This window comes from Oncorhynchus mykiss, chromosome 28 (assembly GCF_057628025.1).
Source record: "Oncorhynchus mykiss isolate SJ-2025 chromosome 28, ASM5762802v1, whole genome shotgun sequence".
NCBI lineage: Eukaryota > Metazoa > Chordata > Actinopteri > Salmoniformes > Salmonidae > Oncorhynchus > Oncorhynchus mykiss.
The window spans coordinates 16,487,365-16,512,810 of NC_143049.1; the positions used below are offsets into that span (position 1 = coordinate 16,487,365).

At 43.5% G+C, this 25,446-nt stretch overlaps 1 protein-coding gene across 8 annotated transcripts in view; it reads right to left on the bottom strand.

Annotated features, from left to right (window-relative positions):
- Positions 1 to 470: 470 nt before the first annotated feature.
- The window catches only part of LOC110508627 (phosphatase and actin regulator 1), a 90,229-nt gene continuing 65,253 nt past the window's right edge, over positions 471 to 25,446 (bottom strand). For 4 of the 8 annotated variants that reach the window (XM_090225505.1, XM_090225507.1, XM_090225502.1 and 1 more), the window contains exons 5-12: positions 24,106 to 24,502; positions 22,306 to 22,481; positions 21,988 to 22,144; positions 7,678 to 7,742; positions 6,692 to 6,753; positions 5,592 to 5,736; positions 3,865 to 3,937; positions 471 to 3,667 (exon numbers count right to left, since the gene is read on the bottom strand). In XM_090225505.1, the coding sequence (XP_090081631.1) occupies positions 3,652 to 3,667; positions 3,865 to 3,937; positions 5,592 to 5,736; positions 6,692 to 6,753; positions 7,678 to 7,742; positions 21,988 to 22,144; positions 22,306 to 22,481; positions 24,106 to 24,502 (1,091 nt within the window). In that variant the 3' untranslated portion in view covers positions 471 to 3,651. The remainder of the gene's footprint in view (positions 3,668 to 3,864; positions 3,938 to 5,591; positions 5,737 to 6,691; positions 6,754 to 7,677; positions 7,743 to 21,987; positions 22,145 to 22,305; positions 22,482 to 24,105; positions 24,503 to 25,446) is intronic. The other 4 variants (XM_090225506.1, XM_090225508.1, XM_090225501.1 and 1 more) reach the window with 1 other exon arrangement.

Below are 25,446 nucleotides of genomic sequence, written 5' to 3' on the forward strand. Positions count from 1 at the left end.
TGGCCTACATTGGGGAAAATGTAGGGAATATGGCACAGCACAGCTTCCAGAAAAACAGTTGCTTTGAAACTAGGGATTTCATGGCAAATTGAAGTAAAACAGTAATTCTGCTCACATGTTATGCATGTATGAACTACACTGACACATCCAGAACAAAACACTTATATGCTGATGTTTGAGCTTTTTTTTAACCTATACCCACAGTGTTAGTAGGTTACAGTGTAACAACTAGGCTGAGTAGTACAACAGTTTGACTTACTTGATTTAAACTCTTGGCTCCTATAAGGCGCAGAGGCCGTGGAATATTGTCTTCCATCACTCTGATCGGGTCATGTTTTTCCCAGGTCACACCAGTGCTGCTCTCGATGATCTATGCCTGAACGGCTCGCCAACTGTTTTGAGTCCTGGAGTACGACTGAAACGCTGAAATAAATTGACACCAGTCAAAAAGGTGATTGCTGGGAAAATCCTTTCAGTAAAATATTTATTGGACAGACACAAATCAGGTCTACCTGTTACATGCATTGTCCACCTGTGCAAAGTAAAGCATGACAGGGTAGGCTATGGGAGACTCCTGTAGTTCTGTACATAGGATTAGTTATACATTACTCTACTGGTGTAACAAGGGACCTTTAAGTATACTCAAAACGTATTTCTGAGATGTTTAAACAAGTCAGTGTGAACACTTGCATGTCATGGAAGTATTAAAGACAATTGTCAACGGGGTGGCCAGGGCCATTATAACCATGTGATTGTTATACCATGTCAAAATGGACTTTTCAGTTTGACGAAAACAGTTTGAATGCTTTGAAATGAGATATTCAAATCGAATATGAAACCCAAAAACAACAAGTGGCACATCCAGACTATTCGGGATCAGGACCTTCACTAACCCGTAAAACGAAAGGATAACCCACAAAACGAGAGGATAACCCATAAAACGAGAGGATAACCCATGGAATTACATAGTGATTTATACGATCTCTGTGTTGGATAACCTCTTCAAATGAGAGACTGAAGAGGTTGTAATCAATGTAAAGATCCAATAGCATAAATGAGATACCGACACAAAATATGCTTTGAGATTAAAGGGGATGGAATGAGAGCCAAAGTAGTAAGGCTACGTGAGTATTTTACTCAAATCGCATTAGCTACAATTCCTGGGCAGCCATAGACCCAATAGCCTCTGATGGTAATATTGCCATGCTTTGAGAAAATATACATCAAACAAATGATCGTACAAAGACTGCAACATACATAATGATGTTTAATAGAGACATGGTGGTCATTCACATGGCAAATGGAAAGGAATCTATATTTCCAAAGAGGAGAAGAATAATGCTCATTTTCAAATGACTTAATTCTCTCCGCGTACACCTAACAGGAAAAACAGTTTATTGTGGAATTTATATTCCTCAATTCCAACATGACACCATCCTCATGCTATGCGGCGATTTGTCAATAGACAAATGGAGAAGGGCCTCCTCAAGGTATTGATCAAAATCTTTAAGGTTCTACAAAAATGCCCAAAACGTGTTGGGGGAAAACATGTGGGTGGCATGATGCTGGAATCAAAAAGGTAGCTGGTTTGAGCAGAAAACGTAAGGTTTTACTTCCTTAAAGGTACCCCAAAGAAAATTAGATAAACACGTCAGGATAATATTGTAAATGAGAATAACCCGTGTAATAAATTAAGCAATATGTTGAACATAAATGCTTCAAACTAATATAACATATAATGAATGACCCAGTCGCTGATAACCAAATGTGCAATACCTTCTATGTTCCAGAATGTTTTTGTAAATTTCATTGGGGCATCTTCTCACAGAACTACAATGATGTTCAAAATGACAGAGCATGTCTTTTCGTTCATACATTTTCCTATGCAGGTCCATGGACCTGTCTGGCCCTTCACCATAACTAATCTATGTCTTATGACAAGCAAACGTTTTCATATAGCAATTTTAAGAGTAAAGCATATTGGGTACCATTTAAAAACAACTCAAACAGTGGCCAATAAGAATCCAATCCCGATATGACCATCGGGGCCTTTTGTAAAATCACAACAAAAAAACTGAAATGAAAGAGAGGACCATTTACAAGAAGAGTAAAAAAAAAAAAAAAGAATACTCTGTGATTTAAATATCCACAGTAAGAAAACGAGAACAAACAAAAAAACAGGGTTTTCATACAGTTTGCCAAGAGGCAGAAAGAATATTGCTTGTTCTTAAATAGACGCAGGAAGAAGGAAAAAAAGACAAATCCCCCCAAAAACAGAACCAAGTGCAGGGCACTCACATGAGCAGAGTTCATTAAACATAAGAATGCAAAAACGAGAGAAAAGCTTGATCCTCAACAATAAATAATAAAAACCATAAAGTATTCCTGGATGGCAAACCAAGGGTTCCGTTCTAAATGGCACCCTATTCCCCATTTGGTGCACTACTTTTGACCAGGGCCCATATGGCTCTGGACAAAGGTAGTGCACTTTATAGGAAATAGGGTGCCATTTGGGAAGCAGATTCTCTCTTCCCGGAGGAAGTCTATATTCAAACGTCGGAGGCCTGTGACATCCCCTGAAGCCACAACTCAGTTTAAAATCAAAGCACCACTTTTAAAAACTAAACTAAAATTATTTAAAAAGCTGTTCAACCTTAACACATATATACAGTTAGTGCATTATCTGCCAGCTGCATTGTTCATTGAATTTACCCTTTTAAGATCCCAACATGAAATGGACAATATTGAAGTGTGATTCTCTTGTTACTTTCATGTCTGTATAAACACAATGTATATTTGGAGAGTGTAAACAAAACAAAAAAAAATTGTCTGCACTCTCAAATTCACAGTTAGCAATAGACAACATTGTCAGTAACAGTGGGAATTGAACTGCCCATGTCGGGGAGAAGTAGAGGTGAGATTACATAATGACACCGGGTGAGCCCCAGAGGGCGCTATAACCCAAGAAGAGCAGAGGAAAAATATTGCACACAATTCTGGAGTGTCATATGGATCCCCCACTTCTTTTTCTCTTTCACCATTCAAACACTACAGGTGACTCTACAAACACAAGGTTAATCTTAACCAAGCCAGGATAATGTTCTCCAAGTGGTTGAAGTCCATCTCTCCCAAGGTCCATGGGTAGACGGGTTAAAACTGTCCTTTTTGATGAAGAGAGAGTGAGGAAGTGGAGGCTCCTCTCACCAAGAGCAACAGATCAATCACAGCCAAGAATGACACCGTGAGGGAGGGGCACAGGTGTCATCACAGCCAGTCAATGATGGAGATGGCAGGTGTCCAAACCCAACCAGCCTATCCCACTACCATCATCCCCAAAGCACGGAGGTGCTTTCCTGAGCGTTCAGCACTAGGCTGTGGGACCAGCTAGTCAGTTACACAGAAAGAAAAGATGTTAAGATGGGTGGGAATTGGGGGGGGGGGGTAGATTATGTGCTACTAAATCAGGTGTCCATCTACTGTTTGTCTCTGGAGGGAAAGCTACCGACCAACTCAGTTGCAGGGTATTGAAAGGCATTTCAGATCAGAAGACATGGCCTTATTGTAGAAATGGGCACCATTTCCTGTCCAGCACTTATGGTTCTCAGTGGAAAACAGCCAGTCTGTCCAGCGTTCCAATCAGACAGTGATGGGCTATGGTCTGTGAAACCTGAGGGAGAAAGGAGCAGAAAATACTGCCATTTGTACAGATTCCAAAGGTCAAATATTGCAACTTCATTATTATAGGTATGCTATAAACATATATCAAGTATTCACAGGTTTGTACAGCCATTGCTTTCCACCATGACATTCAGGGGTGTTCATGCTTACAAATGCATAGCATTAAAACACGCCAACGCTCTTTACCTGGTTAAATGGCGACTTGACTCATGCACTTCCATCTCGTTGCTCTTGAAATCGTTGAGTTCCTTCCGTATGGCTGCCTGTAAGGGACAAACAGAGGGGGAAACAAAGGGTTAGTGCCAAGACGAAAAGAAAGTCACGCAGTCTTGCTCCGTGTCCTTTTAGAGACACTTTATACATAATTTACTCGCTTCTTAAGGTCAAGAGTGAATAAACTTAATTCTCTCCGCTAAACACTCTTCTCTCTCATTTCTCCACCCCTTCCACTGGATTGAGAAATGGAGCAACAGGAAAGTGCAAGATAGGCATATTTTAGACGGTGAATCTTCACATCGTGGGAGAACTTGTTAAGCAAACTGTCTGCATTAGCTTGTCATCCTGAAGTCTGCAACCGGTGTGCTCGCATCGTGACCCGTCTTCCACCCCTCCCCATCCTGCGATTTCCAGCTGTGTCGCAGCATCATTACCCCTCCTACTCTGTGGCTGGTTAGCGCAAGTTGCTGCATCAAGCGGATGAGATTTCAACATTTACAAGGGTGAAAAATGACATCTTACAAAATGACTCAAATCATTCTCGTCATCTTCCCCTTGCTTTTAATCTATTGAGATAACACCGGAGGCACCTCCTTTAAGTTTTGCATTGTGCAACCAGCACTTTGTCTCTGATTAGATGCTATAAATCCCTAAAATGATCTTGTCCCAAAAGGATGACTCAATCTTCCAGGAACGACATAGGTGACTCAGTCGGGACTTTTGGATAATCCCCCTGGCATGTTCCGACACAGGCCGGCGATGTCACGGACAAGTCTAATTAACAGGATGACACAGGGGAACATCTCGTCATCTCATCCCCTGAGCAGTGTAGGATGCTAATGAACTGAAAACAGGAAGACATAGAAGCCCTGACCTCTGGTAACTTAAGACGGCAGGAAAGCGATCTAATGTCAACGGAGCGTGTGCAGTTAAGGGCGAGAGGTCCTGCGGCAGTGTCTGTCCTTCCCCTCGTTACCGTCTTACGTAACGGCGGAGAACATTGTGTAACGGAAGGCAAAATTAGCGAACTTCGCCTTTTTTGCCCAAAATGGTCCTCAGGTGTTGACCCCGTATGCTCGGATCCCAGCGCTGCTGCTCACGTCACAGGGATTACAGAGGGAGAGAACGGCTCACTCTTCTCAGAACGACAGAGCTCATTAAAAAGTCAGAACCATGTTCTGACAGCTGGCGTACGGCGGATTGCTCGGGGGTGTTGACTCGGAGTGGTGGGGGGACAACAACGAAGACATCTGAACGAATAAACAGCAGCACTGGAAGTGCTGTGAGGAGACGAGCACAGATCTCCTAGTATTGAACTTCTGCATTATGCTTTGAGCTCTGAACTGAAGAACAGAGAGGGATTGATCCAGGGCAGTCTGCTGAGAGAGGCTATAACAGCAGAGGGGAAGTACAACAACAGGCTTTGAACCTTTGTTTGGACCTAAATAATAGATATAGAGGAAGAGATGGGAAGATCCACATTGTGAGGCTGAAAATGTTAATATGCTCCCGAGGGCTGTGCATGTGTACAGTAGGCATACATGGTTTTCTCTGCAGCATCTCCCGACTTTAAATAAGCTATATATACACACACAGCCTCAAAAGGCCATTTGATGCTAAATGACAATGCCTAACAAAGCGCTGAGTAAATATCTCTTAACCCACCCATCCATCCATCCATCCATCCCCACCACTACTTGCCTTGTCGGCTGCTGTGAGGCGTGTCCAGGGTTTGTCTGCCCGCCGGTCGTGTTCCGGGGCGTCAGACACCTCTACGTAGTCACTGAAGCGGATCAGGATCTTCGCTTGTCTCAGCTCCTCCACCGTGGGCCTCTGACTCAGCTGGAACAAAACAGAGGATCAGTAACTATCTAGGACTGTATGCAACAGACATTTCAGAGTAGGAACCCTGATCTAGGATCAGGTCCCACCTGTTCCTTTACTATATAAACTGATCCTTGGTCAGGACTCTAAATGCTACTAGGTTTAGTGTCTTTCCAGCTTCGATACAGCTTTGTTTCTGAAACGACCTCGTTATACTGTACTCCAAATGATGGAGTAGTGCGTTGGGAGTATAGCCTGTACAGAGCAAAGAACACTACGTCAACCTTTGACCAGGAGGCGGCAAATCAGGTCTGAACGCTACTGAACTAAAGGTAACCTAAACATCAATAGAGCTTGGTTTCCAAAACCACCAAGTTATACCGACTAATCAGACTAGTGAATTTGACTAAATACTAGCCCCTGGGGCTAAATTACTACATCTGGTAGTGTGATAAAGGGCTTATTTTTTTACTACGAGAATGAACAATGATGCATGAGCTCCTGATCATTGCGGTATGCTCACGAAGCGACAGCAAGTACAGAACTGTACAGCTGCTCCAGCGAATCCCTGGGACGACGGCAAGGTGTTTGCAGAGACAGCAGGTGCAGGAGACAGTGCTGCTATGCAATTCAAGGTGATAGGAACATGCCCAACACCTCACTGTGGGGCAGAGATAATCTGGCTTGGGTCACTGATAGGCCAAGGGCACTGAAGAGGCGATCGTCTCCTGGGGTGACCTTGGGTATTATAGTGCTGTGACACCTTTCTGTCCTCTCACCCTGAGCGAGTCATTTTTGTGCTTTTTGCTTTGCTGTGTGAATGTTCTGTCACATCCAACACCTTAGAGAACAACAGGGAGCGTTTGGCAGTTGGCACGCCGTTTGCGCACGGGGGTTATGCAGCATTTTTCTAAAGCTATTTAGATAGAATTGGCAGTTGAACCGGTTTTTGGACACGTCTTTCCTGCCTTACCTTTCGCGTTAGTCGCCGTTTTATCTCCCGCTTCTCCTCCAACTCCTCCTGCTCGTTGCGCGCTGTGGGAAACACAAGGGAGCAGAGGTTAGACTGTCTCAGGGCACAAAATGGTGGCGAGTGGGCTGAGGTGCTTGGACAACATTTCAACACTGCTGGAAGGAGAATAAACACCTCATTTGCATAATGTAGCTGATTAAAAATGCAGCAGCAGCAGCACAAGCGCACTTCTTAATATTCAACGTCGCTGAATTTCTCAAAGCCTTAAAAAGAGGCAGCGATAAACAGTTTAATGTCGGACTATTTGGATGGCAGAAATGGGGGAAGGGAAAAGCCGTCTCCCTATCCAGCATTCCCACATGGCTAGTTCTTCCACGTTCATTAACATGGAGTTGGTTGGCTCGTTTAAAGTTACATTAAAATAACAAATCGCTCGCTTCTAGGGAACGCCGGGACTAATTCAGACCAAAAGTCACATCCAGTTTTGCTCAGAAGAAAGAAATACTCCCACTAGAGATTCCCCTTCGCCTGTTCCACGGATGCTCTCCAAACTACCAGACAAGCACTCCCCAGCCTTAGAGAGAAGGAGGTAGAAAGCAAAAGGAGGCAGAGGACCAAACACATACTAGACTAGCTAATCTAAAAGCACAGAGTTCCGTGTTAAATACGTAACGATGCCACTGCTCTCTTGATTTGGAGTGCCAGTCCCAACAGAACGTTCAAAGACGTGCCCCATTTCTCTAACCTAGGCAGTGTTGTGGGGGAGACTTTCATTCCTGGAGTCTTACAGTTGCAACCCGTGTCTCCCTCTTCTCTACAAATAATATGGTACAAATCGGGTTAGTCAAGTTGTCACTGGGAATAGCAGTAAACGGGGGGACATTAGTGTGGCTTTAATAGAACGGTGATGATTATCAGGAAATGGCTGCTGTCCTGTTTATATATAATGATGGTGTGTTATAATGATAAGGAGTAGAGGTACATACAATACTCACGTTTCAGGATATTCCGCTGTTCCAGATCCTCAGCACTGGGCCTCTGACTCAACCGCCTGCACGAAAACACAACCAAAAACACGCGCGGTCAAAATCAACCGCACAGCAAACACGGTCCAAGGCAACCTCCAACCAACATGATAAACCCCTGAGTAACAAACGCTAACTTTGGCAACTAGCCCAATCTCCACAGACAACCGTAAGAATCAAGTCAAATTACCATTCTAAAGAAACACATGCAAACATGAATAAATTCCCCCTCAATTTAGCAGCTCACTACTTCGGTGCGTGTCGTTTCAGGACAAGTCCTAAGACCACGAGCCAAATCACGAGGGAAATTGTCAGTTTCTCTTCCTACACGTCTAGCCAGTTAGTCACTCCCCTGCTGTCACTTCTCCTTTAACGGACTCCATCCTGCCAGTGTAATCTAAGTGACCGTTTGAGTGACAGCTTGAGTGCCAGGCAGCACCGGTGTCAACTATGGCCGAGTTGGCACGCCAGGACTGGTGGCATCTCAGTCAGTACAGAAATCTACACCCATTATCTGCCAGACATGAATAGAAACTGACTGAATTCAAGGCAGTGAGCAGGTCTCTTTCCTTCATCTCTGTGTATTTGTTATAGACCAGCAGCAGTATTCTCAAGATCATCATGTGCATATAAGACTCCTTTGCTTCATTGAGATCCTAATGTACTTCCAGATGGATTACCCTCTTTACAACATCTGGTACACACACACGACCTCTATTCTCCCTCCTAGTTACTTTATCTAGGGAAGTCACATTGAGGGAGAGTGAGCGAGAGCACAGGAGAGAAGGAAAGAAGGATCTCGGCAGAAAGAGAAAAAAAAGTAGGGAGAATGCAAGAGTTAAGAAAAGACAGTAAATGCATTGAAACGATGCCATTCCTAATTTGAATTTACCCTCGTCTTTTATTATGCCTGCAAGGTCTACGAGAGAGATCTCTCGTATCAAATCTCCACAACGAACCAAAACAACGACTACTTCCGGCGCCGACAGAGATGGCAGCTTTTCGTTCCTAGGAAACTATGCAGTATTTTGTTTTTTTACGTGTTATTTCTTACATTGGTACCCCAGGTAATCTTAGGTGTTATTACATACAGTCGGAAGGAACTACTGGGTATAAGAGCAACGTCAACTTACCATCATTACGACCAGGAATATGACTTTCCCGAAGCGGATCCTGTGATTTGCCCACCACCCAGGACAATGGATCTGATCCCAGCCGGCGAACCAAAACAACATCACCGTAAAAGGGGCAGACAAAACGGTCTTCTGGTCAGGCTCCGGAGACGGGCACATCGCGCACCGCTCCCTAGCATACCACATGTCCAGTCTCTTGACAACAAGGTTGATGAAATCCGAGCAAAGGTAGCATCCCAGAGAGACAGAGACTAACATTCTTTGCTTCACGGAAACATGGCTCACTCGAGACACGCTATCGGAGTCGGTACAGCCAGCTGGTTTCTTCACGCATCGCGCCGACAGAAACAAGCATCTTTCTGGTAAGAAGATGCCTTATGCCTTATGATTAACGAGACGTGGTGTGATCATAACATACAGGAACTCAAGTCCTTCTGTTCACCTGATTTAGAATTCCTCACAATCAAAATGTCGACCGCAATATCTACCAAGAGAACTCACTTTGATTATAATCACAGCTGCATATATTCCCCCCCAAGCAGACAGACGGCCCTGAACAAACTTTATTTGACTCTGTAAACCACATATCCTGAGGCTGCATTCATTGTAGCTGGGGATTTTAACAAGGCTAATCTGAAAACAAGACTCCCTAAATTCTATCAGCATATTGATTGTGCTACCAGGGCTGGTAAAACCCTAGATCATTGTTATTCTAACTTCCGCGACGCATATAAGAACCTCCCCCGCCCTCTTTTTGGAAAAGCTGACCACGACTATTTTGTTGCTCCCAGCCTATAGACAGAGACTAAAACAGGACGCTCCCGCGCTCAGGTCTGTTCAACGCTGGTCCGACCAATCTGATTCCTCGCTTCAAGATTGCGTCGATCACGTGGATTGGGATATGTTCCACACTGTGTCAAACAACATTGACGAATACGCTGATTTGGTGAGCGAGTTCATTAGCAAGTGCATTAGCAAGTGCATCAGCGATATCGTACACACAGCAACTATTAAAACATTCCCAAACCAGAAACCGTGGATTGATGGCAGCATTCGCGCGAAACTGAAAGCGCGAACCACCACTTTTAACCAGGGCAAGGTGACCAGAAACATGACCGAATACAAACAGTGTAGCTATTCCCTCCGCAAGGCAATCAAACTAGCTAAGCGTCAGTATAGTGACAAAGTAGAGTCGCAATTCAATGGCTCAGACACAAGAGGTATGTGGCAGGGTCTACAGTCAATCATGGATTACAAAAAGAAAAACAGCCCCGTCGCAGACCAGGATGTCTTGCTCCCAGACAGACTAAACAACGTCTTTGCCCGCTTTGAGGACAATACAGTGCTACTGACAGTCCGCTACCAAAACCTGTGGACTCTCCTTCACTGCAGCCTACTTGAGTAAAACATTTAAAATGTGTTAACCCTTGCAAGGCTGCAGGCCCAGACGGCATCCCCAGCCGTGTCCTCAGAGCATGCACAGACCAGCTGGCTGGTGTGTTTACGGACATATTCAATCAATCCTTATCCCAGTCTGCTGTTCCCACATGCTTCAAGAGGGCCACCATTGTTCCTGTTCCCAAGAAAGCTAAGGTAACTGAGCTAAACAACTACCGCCCCGTAGCACTCACTTCCGTCATCATGAAGTGCTTTGAGAGACTACTCAAGGACCATATCACCTCCACCCTACCTGACACCCTAGACCCACTCCAATAGGTCCACAGACAACGCAATCGCAACCACACTGCCCTAATCCATCTGGACAAGAGGAATACCTATGTGAGAATGCTGTTTAATCGACTACAGCTCAGCATTTAACACCATAGTACCCTCCAAACTCATCAAGCTGTGCGACCCTGGGTCTCGAACCCGCCCTGTGCAAATGTGTACTGGACTTCCTGACGGGCCGCCCCCAGGTGGTGAGGGTAGGTAACAACATCTCCACCCCGCTGATCCTCAACACTGGGGCCCCACAAGGGTGCGTTCTGAGCCCTCTCCTGTACTCCCTGTTCACCCACGACTGCGTGGCCACGCAGGCCTCCAACTCAATCATCAAGTTTGCAGACGACACCACAGTGGTAGGCTTGATTACCAACAACGACGAGACGGCCTACAGGGAGGAGGTGAGGGCCCTCGGAGTGTGGTGTCAGGAAAATAACCTCACACTCAACGTCAACAAAACAAAAAGGAGATGATCGTGGACTTCAGGAAACAGCAGAGGGAGCACCACCCTATCCTCATCGACAGGACAGTAGTGGAGAGGGTAGTAACTTAAGTTCCTCAGCGTACACATCACGGACAAACTAAATTGGTTCACCAACACAGACAGCGTGGTGAAGAAGGCGCAGCAGCGCCTCTTCAACCTCAGGAGGCTGAAGAAATTTGGCTTGTCACCAAAAGCACTCACAAATTTCTACAGATGCACAATCGAGAGCATCCTGTCGGGCTGTATCACCGACTGGTAGGGCAACTGCTCCTCCCACAACCGTAAGGCTCTCCAGAGGGTAGTGAGGTCTGCACAACGCATCACCGGGGGCAAACTACCTGCCCTCCAGGACACCTACACCACACGATGTCACAGGACGGCCATAAAGATCATCAAGGACAACAACCACCCGAGACACTGCCTGTTCACCCCGCTATCATCCAGAAGGCGGAGGTCAGTACAGGTGCATCAAAGTAGGGACCGAGAGACTGAAAAACAGCTTCTATCTCAAAGCCACCAGACTGTTAAACAGCCACCACTAACATCGAGTGGCTGCTGCAAACATACGGACTCAACTCCAGCCACTTTAATAATGGAGAAATTGATGTAAAAATGTATCACTAGCCACTTTAAACAATGCCACTTAATATGTTTCCATTACTCATCTCATATGTATATACTGTACTCTATACCATCTACTGCATCTTGCCTATGCCGTTCTGTACCATCACTCATTCATTAATGTGTATGTACATATTCTTCATCCCTTTACACTTGTGTGTGTATAAGGTAGTTGTGAAATTGTTAGATTACTTGTTGGTTATACTGCATTGTAGGAACTAGAAGCACTAGCATTTCGCTACACGCGCATTAACATCTGCTAACCCGGTGTATGTGACAAATAAAATTTGATTTGATCTTTAGCATCAAGTGCTTGACATGACTGGCTGAATACAGTATGACATTTTTTTAAATGTATTATTTCACCTTTATTTAACCAGGTAGGCCAGTTGAGAACAAGTTCTCATTTACAACTGCGACCTGTCCAACATAAAGCAAAGCAGTGTGACAAAAACAGAGTTCCACATGGGATTAAAAAAAATACATACAGTAAATAACAAGGTGGTTGAAAATGCTTTTAGATAGAGATCACTTGATTGGTCAATTGCACAAGGTCCAACCAAAATTTGATTTCCGCTTTTAACCCAACCCTTCCGAAAGCCACGCATACAGGTTTGAGGTGCGAGGGGATGCCACACTGGGCACTGCAATGAGGGGTTAAGTGCCTTGCTCAAGAGTACAACGGTAAGCAATGGAATTGATACCGGCGACCCTTTTAAATTTGGGTTTTTTGGAACACACTTTGAATAAGTTCTGAACACAGCAGAAGTAGTTATTCGGACTGAATCGATGATGGCTAGCTAGAGCTCCTTTTACTGCAGTGGGCTGAATCAAGGTTACATAGTGTTTCAAGGTAGTCTTAAATCTACTTTGAAACAAAAAGTACACACCTCATACATGGTTATGGGCTGTATTATTATTTTTTTTTTTTAAAGAACACACCTGTACTATGTCAGATAGAGTTGAAATGTATTCGAATCTCAATATTACCCTTCACACACGAAATACCAAAACTGTTTTGACATAGAAACACTGGATTTTTGGCGTTTTTCTTTTTATAATAACATTCCACCCATAAGGCCATTTGATTGCAGGAAATAGCTAAGAGGTAGACGGGCAACTGCTGCTACAATGTCGAGGACCCCGAGATACAGCGAGACGGATTGGTTTGTCTCATTTCACTCGGCCACACACGTCCTGGAGAAACAAGACAGTGCCCGTGCCCAAAATCTGGCTTGCCTACTACTTACTGTGTACTAATCGTACTACATACTATTGTGAATGTACGGTTTAGTAAAAATGCAGTAAGCAACTACCAACACACTAGGTTCATCCACACTCTATGTGTATGAATGACTCAGAATGTGACGCTCGCCATTTGTTTATTTTGGTACAGTGCCTCAATTTATCTGATTATCAGCCATTGTCAAATGCACTGAAAGGTCTGAAAAGACAATTCCATTCCTCTAGTGTGCAGCGAATTCTACCAGATCAAATGTCGCAATTACACTGAACAAAAAATAAAAGCGCAACATGCAACAAATTTCAAAGATTTTAATGAGTTACAGTTCATAAGGAAGTCAGTAGTAAATTAATTAATTATCCCCTAATCTATGGATTTCACATGATAGGTATCTGTGACCAACAGATGCATATAAAAAAAATATATACAGTATATATTTAAAAAAATATATATATAAATAAATAAAAGGGTAGGGGCTTGGATCAGAAAAACAGTCAGTATTTGGTGTGACCATTTGCCTCATGCAGCGCAACACATCTCCTTTGCATGGAGTTGATTGTGGCCTGTAGAATGTTGTTTCACCCCTCTTCAATGGCTGGCCGAAGTTGCTGGACATTGGCGGGAACTGGAACACACTGTTGGACATGTCGATCCACAGCATTCCAAACATGCTCAATGGGTGACATGTCTGGTGAGTATGCAGGCCATTGAAGAACTTGGACATGTTCATCTTCCAGGAACTGTGTATAGAGTCTCCTGACATGGGGCCACGCATTATCATGTTATAACATTAGGTGATGGCGGCAGATGAATGGCTCGACAATGGCCCTCGGGATCTCGTCACGGTATCTCTGTGCATTCAAATTGTAAATCGATACATTGCAATTGCGTTCATTGTACGTAGCTTATGCCTACCCATACCATAACCCCACCGCCACAATGAGCCACTCTGTTCACAGCAAAGTGCTCACCCACACGACGCCCTACACGCAGTCTGCCCGGTACAGTTGAAACCGGTTGTCATCAGTCAAGAGCACACTTCTCCAGAGTGCCAGTGGCAATCGAAGGTGAGAATTTGCCCAATCTGTAGCATTGTGTTGTGTGACAAAACTGCACATTTTAAAGTGGCCTTTTATTGTCCCCAGGACAAGGTGCACCTGTGTAATGATCATGCTGTTTAATCAGCTTCATGATATACCACACCTGTCAGGTGGATGGATTATCTTGGCAAAGGAGAATGGCTAACTAACATGGATGTAAACAAATTGGTGCACAACATTTGAGAGAAATATTATTTTTGTGCATATGGAACATTTCTGGGATATTTTATTTCAGCTCATGAAACTGACACTTCACATGTTGTGTTTATATTTCTGTTCAGTATAGTATAACATCCTGGAATTTTTTTATCTTCACATAACCATTTTCGCATAGCCAAATTGCCAACTATTTCAGAATGTACGTACGCTAGCGACTGCCGGACGTCTCCGCTTCTTAGCATTCTGCTCCCAGCGTCAGCATTCTGCTGATCCACACATGCGCTGACCTCAACCCAACCTCAGACAGTCTGACCTCTGCGCTTGTCCCAAAACATCAATATTCATCTTCGTCATCATCCTCATTGTTATACAATGCAGTGCCCTGTGCATAGCCATAATCAATGATATTACATAAGGAATAACTATAGGCAGGGGAGGAAGTAACGAATTACAAATACAATAGTTCATGTTATTGAGAAGGTATTCCGAGCACTTGTACCTTCAGTATTATTTTTCAAAGTCAATTTTACTTACACACACCCACACAGTGCATTCGTAAAGTATTCAGACTCCTTCCCTTTTTCCACATTGCTACTTTACAGCCTTGTTCTAAAATGCTTTTTTTTTTATTCCCCCTCAATCTACAAATACCCAATAATGTCAAAATAAAAAAACAGAAATACCTTATTTAGATCAATTATACAAAATGTCAAATTCTAAAAAGCTATTTCTGCTTTGTTATTCTGGGGTATTGTGTGTAGATTGATGAGGGGGAAAAAACAACTTAACCTATTTTAGAATAAGGCTGTAACAAAATGTGGGAAAAGTCAAGGGGTCTGAATACTTTCCGAATGCACTGTATACTAAATAACTATATAGAAAAACAGGTCAAATTAAACTAAGTGCAGCTAGTTTGCAGTCTTTCCAGTTTCAGTTTGTAGTGATTGTGTTAGCTAGCTCCTCTGAACACTAGTGTCCTGACAAGAGAGCCCATTTTCTATGCCAGTTGAAAACGCACATCATTAGCTCATTGTTTTGGATGTATCCAAATAAATTTAACTTGAAAACTGCTTAAACAAATGCAAATGTAGCTCCTTTGTTGTTATTCTGGCTGCACTGTGTGACGTGACTAAGTTAGCCGTAGTTGGCTAGCTAGCAAACAAGGGAAAGGAACATTTATTGCCATATTGGCTGGCACATTTTTGAACGAACGCGTCCATAGATACAGAACAAAAAAGACTGGGTCACGTCTCTGGCAACCGAACAACCAGCCGGCTTAGGTAGCAACCCTAGATTTGTGTCGGGACTATATCGTGTGGAAGGATGAAATAATATGAATACATTTATTAAAACAACGTTAATGAATGTAAACCATTATCTGAATATGTTGGTAATGCCCTCAAAGCCAGGGTTTGGAGGATATATTGGCACTGGTGTTAGGCCCGAGATTAAGTCAAGGGTCGGCAAACCGTGCTAATATATCCTCCAAAACCTCTGCTGCTCTGGCATCATCACTTAAGTGGAAACATCTAGGAACAACAACGGCTCAGTCGTAAAGTGGTAGGCCACACAAGCTCACAGAACAGGACTGCCGAGTGCTGAAGCGCAGAAAAAAATAGTCTGTCCTCGGTTGCAGAACTCACTACAGAGTTCCAAACTGCCCCTAGGAGCAATGTCAGCACAATAACTTTGTTGGGAGCTTCATGAAATGGGTTCCCATGGCTGAGAAGCCGCACACAAGCCTAAGATCACCATGTGCAATGCCAAGCATCAGATGGAGTGGTGTAAATCTCACTAAAATTGGACTCTGAAGCAGTAGAAACAAGTTGTTATCTTCACCATCTAGCAGTCTGACGGACAAATCTGGGTTTGGCGGATGCCAGGAGAATGCCACTTACCCAAATGCATAGTGCCAACTGTGATGTTTGGTGGAGGACAATTAATGTCTGGGGCTGTTTTTTCATAGTTCGGGCTAGGCCCCTTAGTTCCAGGGAAGGGAAATCTTAATGCTACAGCATACAATGACATTCTAGATGATTCTGTGCTTCCACTTTGTGGCAACAATTTGGAGAAGGCCCTTACATGTTTCAGTATGACAATGCCCCCATGCACAATGCAAGGTCCATACAGAAATATGTATCAAGATTGGTGTGGAAGAACTTGACTGGCTTGCACAGAACCGTGACCTCAACTTTATCGAACACCTTTGGGATGAATTGGAACACCAACTGCGAGCCATGCCTAATCATCAACATCAGTGCCCGACCTCACTAATGCTCTTGCGGCTGAATAGAAGCAAGAAGCAAGCAGCAATGTTCCAACATCGAGTGGAAGGCCTTCATAAAAGAGTGGAGGCAGTTAATCCTAAAAGAGTGGAGGCAGTTAAAGCAGCAACGGGGGGGGGGGGGGGGGATTTTGGAATGAGTTGTTAGACGAGCAGATGTCCACATAGTTTGTCATGTAATATATGTAGAATTTTGTAGGCCATCCATTAAAGTAGATCATGAGGGCATGGAAAGTTTGAGCCCCTCGGAGCTCCCCCCCCCCCACCCAAAAAATAAATGTCAAATTTCACGCATCATGCCAATACAGGCCAATCAAATCGAGCTGTATATACAAACTGAGCGATGATAGAAGATTTGGATAAATAACTTGGTTTATTTCAAGACGTATAGTGAAAGAAAGGAACAGTTTTTATCAAAGTGGTGTGTGTGGAAACAATGGATCCTGACCAGTTCTCCTTCAAGCACAGGAGAGGTGATGAAATGCAACTCAGGATGATGAAACGTGGCAGCTTCACACACAATATATATATATATATATATATATATTTAAACTCTGCTTCAAACCTGAGGAAACATTGTAGAGGCAAGATAGAGCCTTCAGAAAGTATTCATAACCCTTGACTTATTCCACATTTTGTTGTTTTACAGCCGGAACTGAAAATGGATTAAATTGAGCCAAACACTATCTCCTAATGACAGTGAAAACATGTTTTTGCAAATGTACCCCATTTACATAATGGAAGTATTCACACCCAAGTCAATACTTTGTAGAAGCACATTTTGCACCGATTACAGCTATAAGTGTTTCTGGGTAAGTCTCTAAGCGCTTTCCACACCTGGATTGTGTAACGTTTGCCCATTACTCTTTTCAAAATTCTTCAAGCTCTGTCTAATTGGTTGTTGATCATTGCTAGACAACCTTTTTCAGGTCTTGCAATAAGAGTTAAGTAGATTTAAGTCTAAACTAACTCGCCACTCAGGAACATTCACAGTCTTCTTGGTAAGACACTTGTGTAGATTTGGCTTTTTATTTTAGGTTATTGTCCGGCTGAAAGGTGAATTCATCTGCCAGTGTCTGGTGGAAAGCAGACAACCACGTTTTCTGCGAGAATTTTGGTTGTGCTTACAGTAGCTCCATTCAGTTTCTATTTTATCCTGAAAATCTCCCCAGTCCTTTACGACTACAAGCACACCTATACCATGACGCAGCCACCACTATGCTTGAAAATATGGAGAGTGGTGCTCAGTAATTTAATGCATTTGCCTGAAACATAACACTTTGTATTCAGGACAAAACATTTTTTGCAGTGTCTTCACTCTGTCAATTATGTCAGATTGTGGAGTAACTACAATGTTGTTGAACCATCCTCAGTTTCCTCCAATCACAGCCATTCATTTATGAAATGGTTTTAAAAAGTTACACTTGGCCTCATGGTGAAATCCCCGAGCGGTTACCTTCCTCTTCCAGAACCTGAGTGAGGAAGGGCACCTTCATCTGTGTAGGGACTGGGTGTATTGATACACCATCCAAAGTGTAATTAATAACTTCACCATGCTCAAAAGGATATTTAATATCTGCTTTATTTTTTTCCCCCCATTTACCTATAGTTGCACTTCTTTAACAAGACAGTTGTTTTTGAAATTCACTGCCTAACTGAGGGACCTTTGAAATGTCCTTATTTTTAAAAGAAAAGCTAAATTCTTGTCCATTAAAATAACATCAAATTGATCAGAAATACAGTGTAGACATTGTTAATGTTGTAAATGACTATTGTAGCTGGAAACGGCTGATTTTTTTTAATGGAATATCTACATAGACGTACAGAGGCCCATTATCAGCAACTATCACTCCTGTGTTCCAATGGCACGTTGTGTTAGCTAATCCAAGTTTATAATTTTAAAAAGGCTAATTGATCATTAGAAAACCCCTTTGCAATTATGTTAGCACAGCTGAAAATGGTTGTGCTAATTAAAGAAGCAATAAAACTGGCTTTCTTTAGACTAGTTGAGTATCTGGAGCATTTGTGGGTTCGATTACAGGCTCAAAATGTCCAGAAATAAAGACCTTTCTTCTGAAACACGCCAGTCTACTCTTGTTCTGAGAAATGAAAGCTATTCCATGCGAGAAATCGCCAAGGAACTGAAGATCTCGTGGTCTACCTGAAGCATAATCTTGACACAATAACAGTAGACGAAAGAGCAAGAGATGCCGCATTCATCTGATGAAGAGGATTTCTCATCATCAATGCCAAAAAGGTCACAAAGCACAGGGGAGCTGGATGGGTACTTTGCCTGTGTTTCAGACAGGATGGACTTGCTGCATTCCTTTCCATATATAAAAGAAGTTGTCCCTCAAACTGAACACAGCTCTGCCTGCCTCTACCATCTGTGAGTGTCTTTTTAGCTATGTTGAACTGGTCTTCACTGCAAAGCGAACCAGGATAGACTCGATTCAGTTTGACAATCAGCTCCTGCTGAAACTGAATAGCAAGTTCAGAGAGAAATGAAGGCCTTAGGACATACTGTAACGCCTTGTTGTTGCTCAAGGAACACGACATAACCTAATGTACTCTGTACCTAGTGCTCTTCATGTGTCCACCCGAACCCCCGAGACCCAACCAGGTCCAAGATAAAAATAACTTTTCCTTTGGTTCGAGTCTGGTCATATTTGATTGTCATCGGGTCTATGTAACTACAGCTGATAGAGTGGACCTAACCACGGCTCTGCATAGTCTATAGCATATTTATTTTAAGTTTAATGAAAGCCTAGCTAACATATAAAAATACCTGTTTGTTACTCAGAAGAGCTGATAATCAATTTGGGGTCTAGTCTAGACAGGGACTTGTTAGAATAGGGGTCAGGTCTGAGTGTCATTGGGTCCGGTAGAGTTCAGGTCTTATTATTCTTGGGTCCGGATCCCCCTCTTTAAATATGAAGTCAGGTCCGGGGTCAAATTATTTGGAGCCGAGAAGAACTCTCGTCTCTACATGTAGCCTGTATATAATTGATCGATCTAATGCAACATCTATAGCCCCTTCTGTATTTCAGGGAGGTTGGCTCACAATTGAGTATTTCCATGATGTTCCATTGTTGCATTCAGAGCTAATTTGACATAATTCTTTAGGTATGTCCAGTGTGCCCTGGCACTACTCCATTTGGACTGTTGTGAATTTGAGAGTGAGGGAAGGAAAATAGAGTGAATGGGTGATTTATTTTAAATACAAAATAATGTATTTCTTAAATTCATCAACACATTGTAATTGCTTTGCGATGTTTAATTTATTTTCAATTAGTATGGACAAATATTTTTTTTTCTTTTTTTTTTTTTATACAGATGTGCCTTGCTGCAACTCAAACAATACATTTACTTAATTCATACTGTACATTCATTTCTGCTTCCTTTTTCAATGTATTGCATGGAAAAGATCATGTGTCGTAGCGAAATTAGCTATAAGGTACATTCTTACATTTTTATTAACTAAATTACTTTAACTGACTAATTATTACTCAAATCATTTTACACACCAGTCGTTTTACTTATACTTGTATAAAATATCATTAAACTAGCAGTACATCTACTGGAGTAGGATATTTCAGTATTTATGAAATAAAAAATATCAACAACCCTATATTATGCCGTCTACCACATCTTCCCTCATCTCCGTCAGAATAAGGAGAAAAGATGAGAGAAGAGATGGTTAAGGTCATAAAGACCTCCTCCGGGATTAGAACCATCCATTTATACTGGCCTGCCACAAAGAGACCTGCTACAGAGGAGCACAATGCATGTGGAAAATAGCATGAAATTGGGAGTTGATTCTGTGTGCATCCCAAATGGCACCCTATTCCTTATATAGTGCACTACTTTTGACCAGAGCCATGATTAAGAGCAGCTTACCGATCACTGTACCCATATGTACAGTACACAGCCAATCTGTAAATAGCGCACCCGACTACCTCATCCCCATATTGTCATTTATCCTCTTGCTATTTTGCACCCCAGTATCTCTACTTGCACATCATCATCTGCACATCTATCACTCCAGTGTTAATGCTAGATTTGTATTATTTTGCCTCTATGGCCCGTTCACCTCCCTACTCTTCTACATTTGCACACACTGTACATAGTTTTTCTATTGTGTTATTGACTGTAGGTTTGTTTATGTGCAACTCTGTGTGGTTGACGCACTGCTTTGCTTTATCTTGACCAGGTCGCAGTTGTAAATGAGAACTTGTTCTCAACTGTCCTACTTGGTTAAATAAAAGGGGGGGGGGTGGGGGAAGACCCCTGCTCAAAGGTAGCACTAGAGCTGCACAATTCAATGGAATTCACGTCGTTATGTAATGACATGTGCAATATCCATATCACAAGAGATCCATTCCACTCTGTGTAACGTCCATTTTTATAGTTTACTCCGTTTGCCTTCTCCGCTTGCGGCTGCTTGCCACATAACAACAAGGCCTTCTGCGAACACCACACCGTGAGCCAATCACAGCAGGGATTAGTAGCAGAGTACGGCCTCTTCTCTTTCACATCAAACCATAATGTTCCCTCTCTTCTTCTACCCCCCCCTCCACCCCCCTTTCCATTCCATCCAGCCTTTTATTCACTACCATCTCATTGTCTCCCCACTCGCAGGTTCGGTCCAAACCGAACAGTTCGGTCCAGCATCCTGTTCAGTGATGGTAGATTCAAAATCATAAAATCATACAATCATTAGGGAAGCCCTAATGATAACAGTGGGCCTTAAGACAGCCTCTGTCTGCCGGCACAGCCATGTTATTTTCTCCTTGGATTAAAAAGAACCCATCTGTATTATTGCCATGTTTCAAATGAAAGATGAAGCGAGGGAGGGTGTTACTGCTGCGTTGTGTGTGTGTGTGTGTGTGTGTAACCACCGTGTTCCGTCTCGGCACAGAGAGAGTGTGGAGGAGTGGGGTGGTAATGGCTTGACACATATCACAGTGGTGATTCAGTGAGCGAGGGAGGATGGCAGGCCGTGGGAAGAAAAGAGGGAGAGCGAACAGAGAGACCGAGATTATGCATTGCTGAAATGACGTCAGCTCATTTCTCAGCGCCCCTCTAAATGAGACGGCGGGTTTTTATCTTTAAAAAAAAAAAAAAGACGGAAGAAGAATAAAAAAAAAATATGTTTGACATGAGTCATAGCAAGTTATGTTAGAAGGGATGTCAGACCATTTTCCCAGTGGGCCAAAGTGCCATATTTATTGTTAAACAGTTTCCTGACAGCTCTTAGAGTAGAAATGGACACGCCTTTCAAAACACAGAGCTGCCAGTCTTCACTGCAGCAGACAAGAGGCATACTTAGTCTAGCGCTACATTAAGGGTGATGAAGATATTTAACATATAAAAGCGGGCAAGGCTCTCTATTTACAGAAACACAATCGAGTCGGTTTTAGTCACTAACCGTCTGTGGCTGATAATTGCACTACTGAAAAGACTCTGGTCCATCTCGTTATGAGAGTTCTGCCTGGGCAGTCTGTGTGCCCTCGCTCTCTCACCGTGTGAGCTTGGTGCCTATCTGCTGCCTGGACTCCAGCCTCTCCTCGTCAGTCTGCATTGGCAGGATGTTCTTCTCCTCCAGCTCACTCTTAGATGGACGATTACTCAGCTTGACGGCCAGAGAGTCCTTCCTCAACACCTTCAGAGCCAGGGTACCTACACAAAGACAACAGGAGTTAAACAAAGAAATGACCAGAGCAGGGTACCTATAGTGCAGAGACGCCGCTAGTTAAAAGAAAATACAAAACATCTGTGGCTTAGGGGACACTTATCTGTGTGTGTGTGTGTGTGTGTGTGTGTGTGTATGAAACCCTTACTTGTAAAGAGCGAATCATCATCCTCGTCATCATATTCATCCTCATCTTTGTACATGCTGGGTAGGTCCTCGTAGTCGGACTCGTTGGGCATGTTCTCCTTGTTGTCCTCGTCGATGACCACAGAGGGCACCTGGCTTCTGTCCAGCAGACTACACTGACCAGAATGCATTGCATTGCTGCAGGGACAAGAGAGTCATAATGGATATAATCTTCTTCATAGTAATCTCGCCCATCTACCACTATCCCACGTTCCCATGGGAATCTAATGGTTGCTATAGAAATGCAATGCGCTATAGAGTCATTATGACCATGACTCTACAAGTGGTTGACTCATTCCCATCTCCTGTGGAAGTCATCTGAGAAATTGAAGTCTTGCTGGAATTACCTTGACGCACCTCAGTGTGAGACGGAGGCTATGAGCTAGCCATTTCTGGATCATGGTCATTAGCACAAAATTGTCCATCTTGACTTGCAACCATTGAGCTAGTAAGACAGTCACACATTTCTGGTTATCTGAGCCACAGGTTCCTAGATGGGAGTTCAGTCTGTTTGACAGCCACACAGTCTACATACCATGAGATAATTTACCACATCCTTCATGTCACAGACCATTCAGGTCGAATTAAACAAAGTGGTCAATTAACTGGTCGGTGCGAGGGACTGGCTTCATACTGCAGAGTGGGGTTTTAATCATCATATCATACACGGATATCACACAGACTACCCACAAGCCCCTGCTGTGAGCGCCCACTGAGGGCCGTTCAGCTCACCATGAGACACGCAAAGCAAGTAATCAGAGGACCAGGGAGGAAGGGTGTGTATGTTTTGGGTTTTTTACTATCCTTGTAGGGACCAGAAGTCCTCACAGGATAGTAAAACAAGGTTAATTAGGACAAGTGGGGACATTTCGCCAGCCCCCACAAGGAAAAGGGCTATTTTAGGCTCAGAGGTTAGGTTTACATTTAAGTTTAGGGAAAAGAGGATTTTGAATGGGAATCAATTGTTTGGTCCCCACAAGGATAGTAAAACAAACGTGTGTGTGCGCACACACACACACACACACACACACACACACACACATACATACATACATTCATACATACGATAGATGGACCCCCTGTTGTGAGGCTGTATTGTACTCATGTCTACCTGAATAATTAAGGGTACCTAGCGCTTCTATTCTACCCCTCTACACATGCGATATGATAATACTGGCTCTGTCCCCGTCCCGTTTCAATTCATCTCAATTGAAAGATCGGGGCGATGAAGAATGGCTGACAGATTGATTCTTGTCGAGTTTTCTTTTTTTTTTTGTCCCATTTTTAGATTTCGGCAACCAAATGTTACATAAGCTATAGAGAAATGACATGCTCAAGTTACCAATACATTTCTCTGTATTCCTTTTTCCAATGTTTGGTAGGGTAGAGAACAGGACATGCTGTGCCAGGTTGGCCTTTGGAAGAGATCCGGGTGCCATGGTGCACACACAGACTGCTGTCAAAGTGGGCCACGCTGTAGCAGTAGGACAGGGCGAGCTGGGTCAGACATCTACAGCAGAGCCACATGGTGGCAGCCTGACCCCAATATCACAAGGCAGGGGTGACCTGATCTACAAACCAGCTGGACCTGCTACACTGAACATGCATTGGGAAAAAAAGTATTCATATTTCATTTTGACATTTTTGACACTCAACTCCCATTATATAAAGTTGTGTCATCTCAAAACGATGAATTTCTACCTGCTATACAACCATAGAGACACAAATTACAGTTTTATTTAATATGGTGTATACAACTCACTTCTCCAGCCTCTGCAGGTTGAAGGCCAGCGTCTTGTTGAGCTCCTCGATGATGCGGCTGGGGGTGTGGCCTTGCATGGAGCCGTACTGCAGCTGGAGCGGGTGGCTGTGGCCATGGTTGTGGGTGTGCCCGTGGTTATGGTGGTTGCCACCCCCCAGGAGGCCCTGGTGGAGGTTGGCCAGGGCTGTGAGCTGCGAGGGCAGCAGAGGGCCATGGTGGGGGGGATGGCCCTGTGGAGGGGGGCACTTCTGCTGGGAGAAAGTGCTGAGGGGGGAGGGGGAGGAGCTGTCCATTCCCCCTTGAGGCACACAGATCATAACCTTCTTGGGAGGTAGCGGAGGAGAGAGCTTCCCTCCCTGGCCTGGCATACAGGACAGCTTCATCTGCTGGCAAGAGTCTGGAAAGAGAGAGATGGGTAGAGAAAGAAAAGACTGAAACAGGTAAACGTCAAGGTCACTTTTTTCTGAATTAGTGCAGGGACTTTGACATGTTACTTCTTCAAAGCCGCTAATTGTTGAGTATAATTGCATGAGTTTCCTGGACACGTGACCTGCGCTTGGCCATATTGTAAGACTCAGGCAGCAGTCCGATACAGTGGACAGACGTGACAATGTACAGTAGAAGGCCCGGACTTGAGCAGGGAGAATTAGATTAGGCTATTGCCACTTCTAGCTGACTGGCAGATTGTCTGTCAGGGCCTGAGTACAGCTGACCTGGCTACACTGGGACTTAATGACACTAATCTCTCCATCCGCCATCTGCACAGAGACACCGTGCGCGTGCACACCGGCAATATGTTTAGGATTATTCAACTACGTAACTGCCCAAACAAAACGTTCAAGTCTCCGTCTCGGAGCTCTATACCATAAACCCTTTGCCAGTTCAGTCAATCTTTAATCTTGGTATTCAATGTGCGGAGTGCCAAACATGATTATACTGTATATAAAAACACTTGTCCCAATGTCCCCGTTGCTGACAGGTCTGGGCCTTAGATGGAGACATGTGGTCGTCCTTTAACACCCTCAGGGGAGAGACCATTACAAGAAGCGCGTGTGAAATCGGTCCAGTCCACTTTCTCTTTGTTGAGGATAAGCAAATATTTTTGTGGGGTCGTCTTTGAAAATAAAATCTACACCGACCAATTATCGTAGGCATTTTGCTAATACCGTTCATTGCAATAAGCAGCCTGTACGACAGAAATGTGACGTTTGAAATGAAATACGTTTGCTATATGGGTGATTGCTAATCGGAGAATTGATGGCTACAATAAATCAGACTAGTAGTAGTTTAAAGGGCAATAAAAAAAATGTATAAAAAGAACTAGTACACTTTCATTAAGGT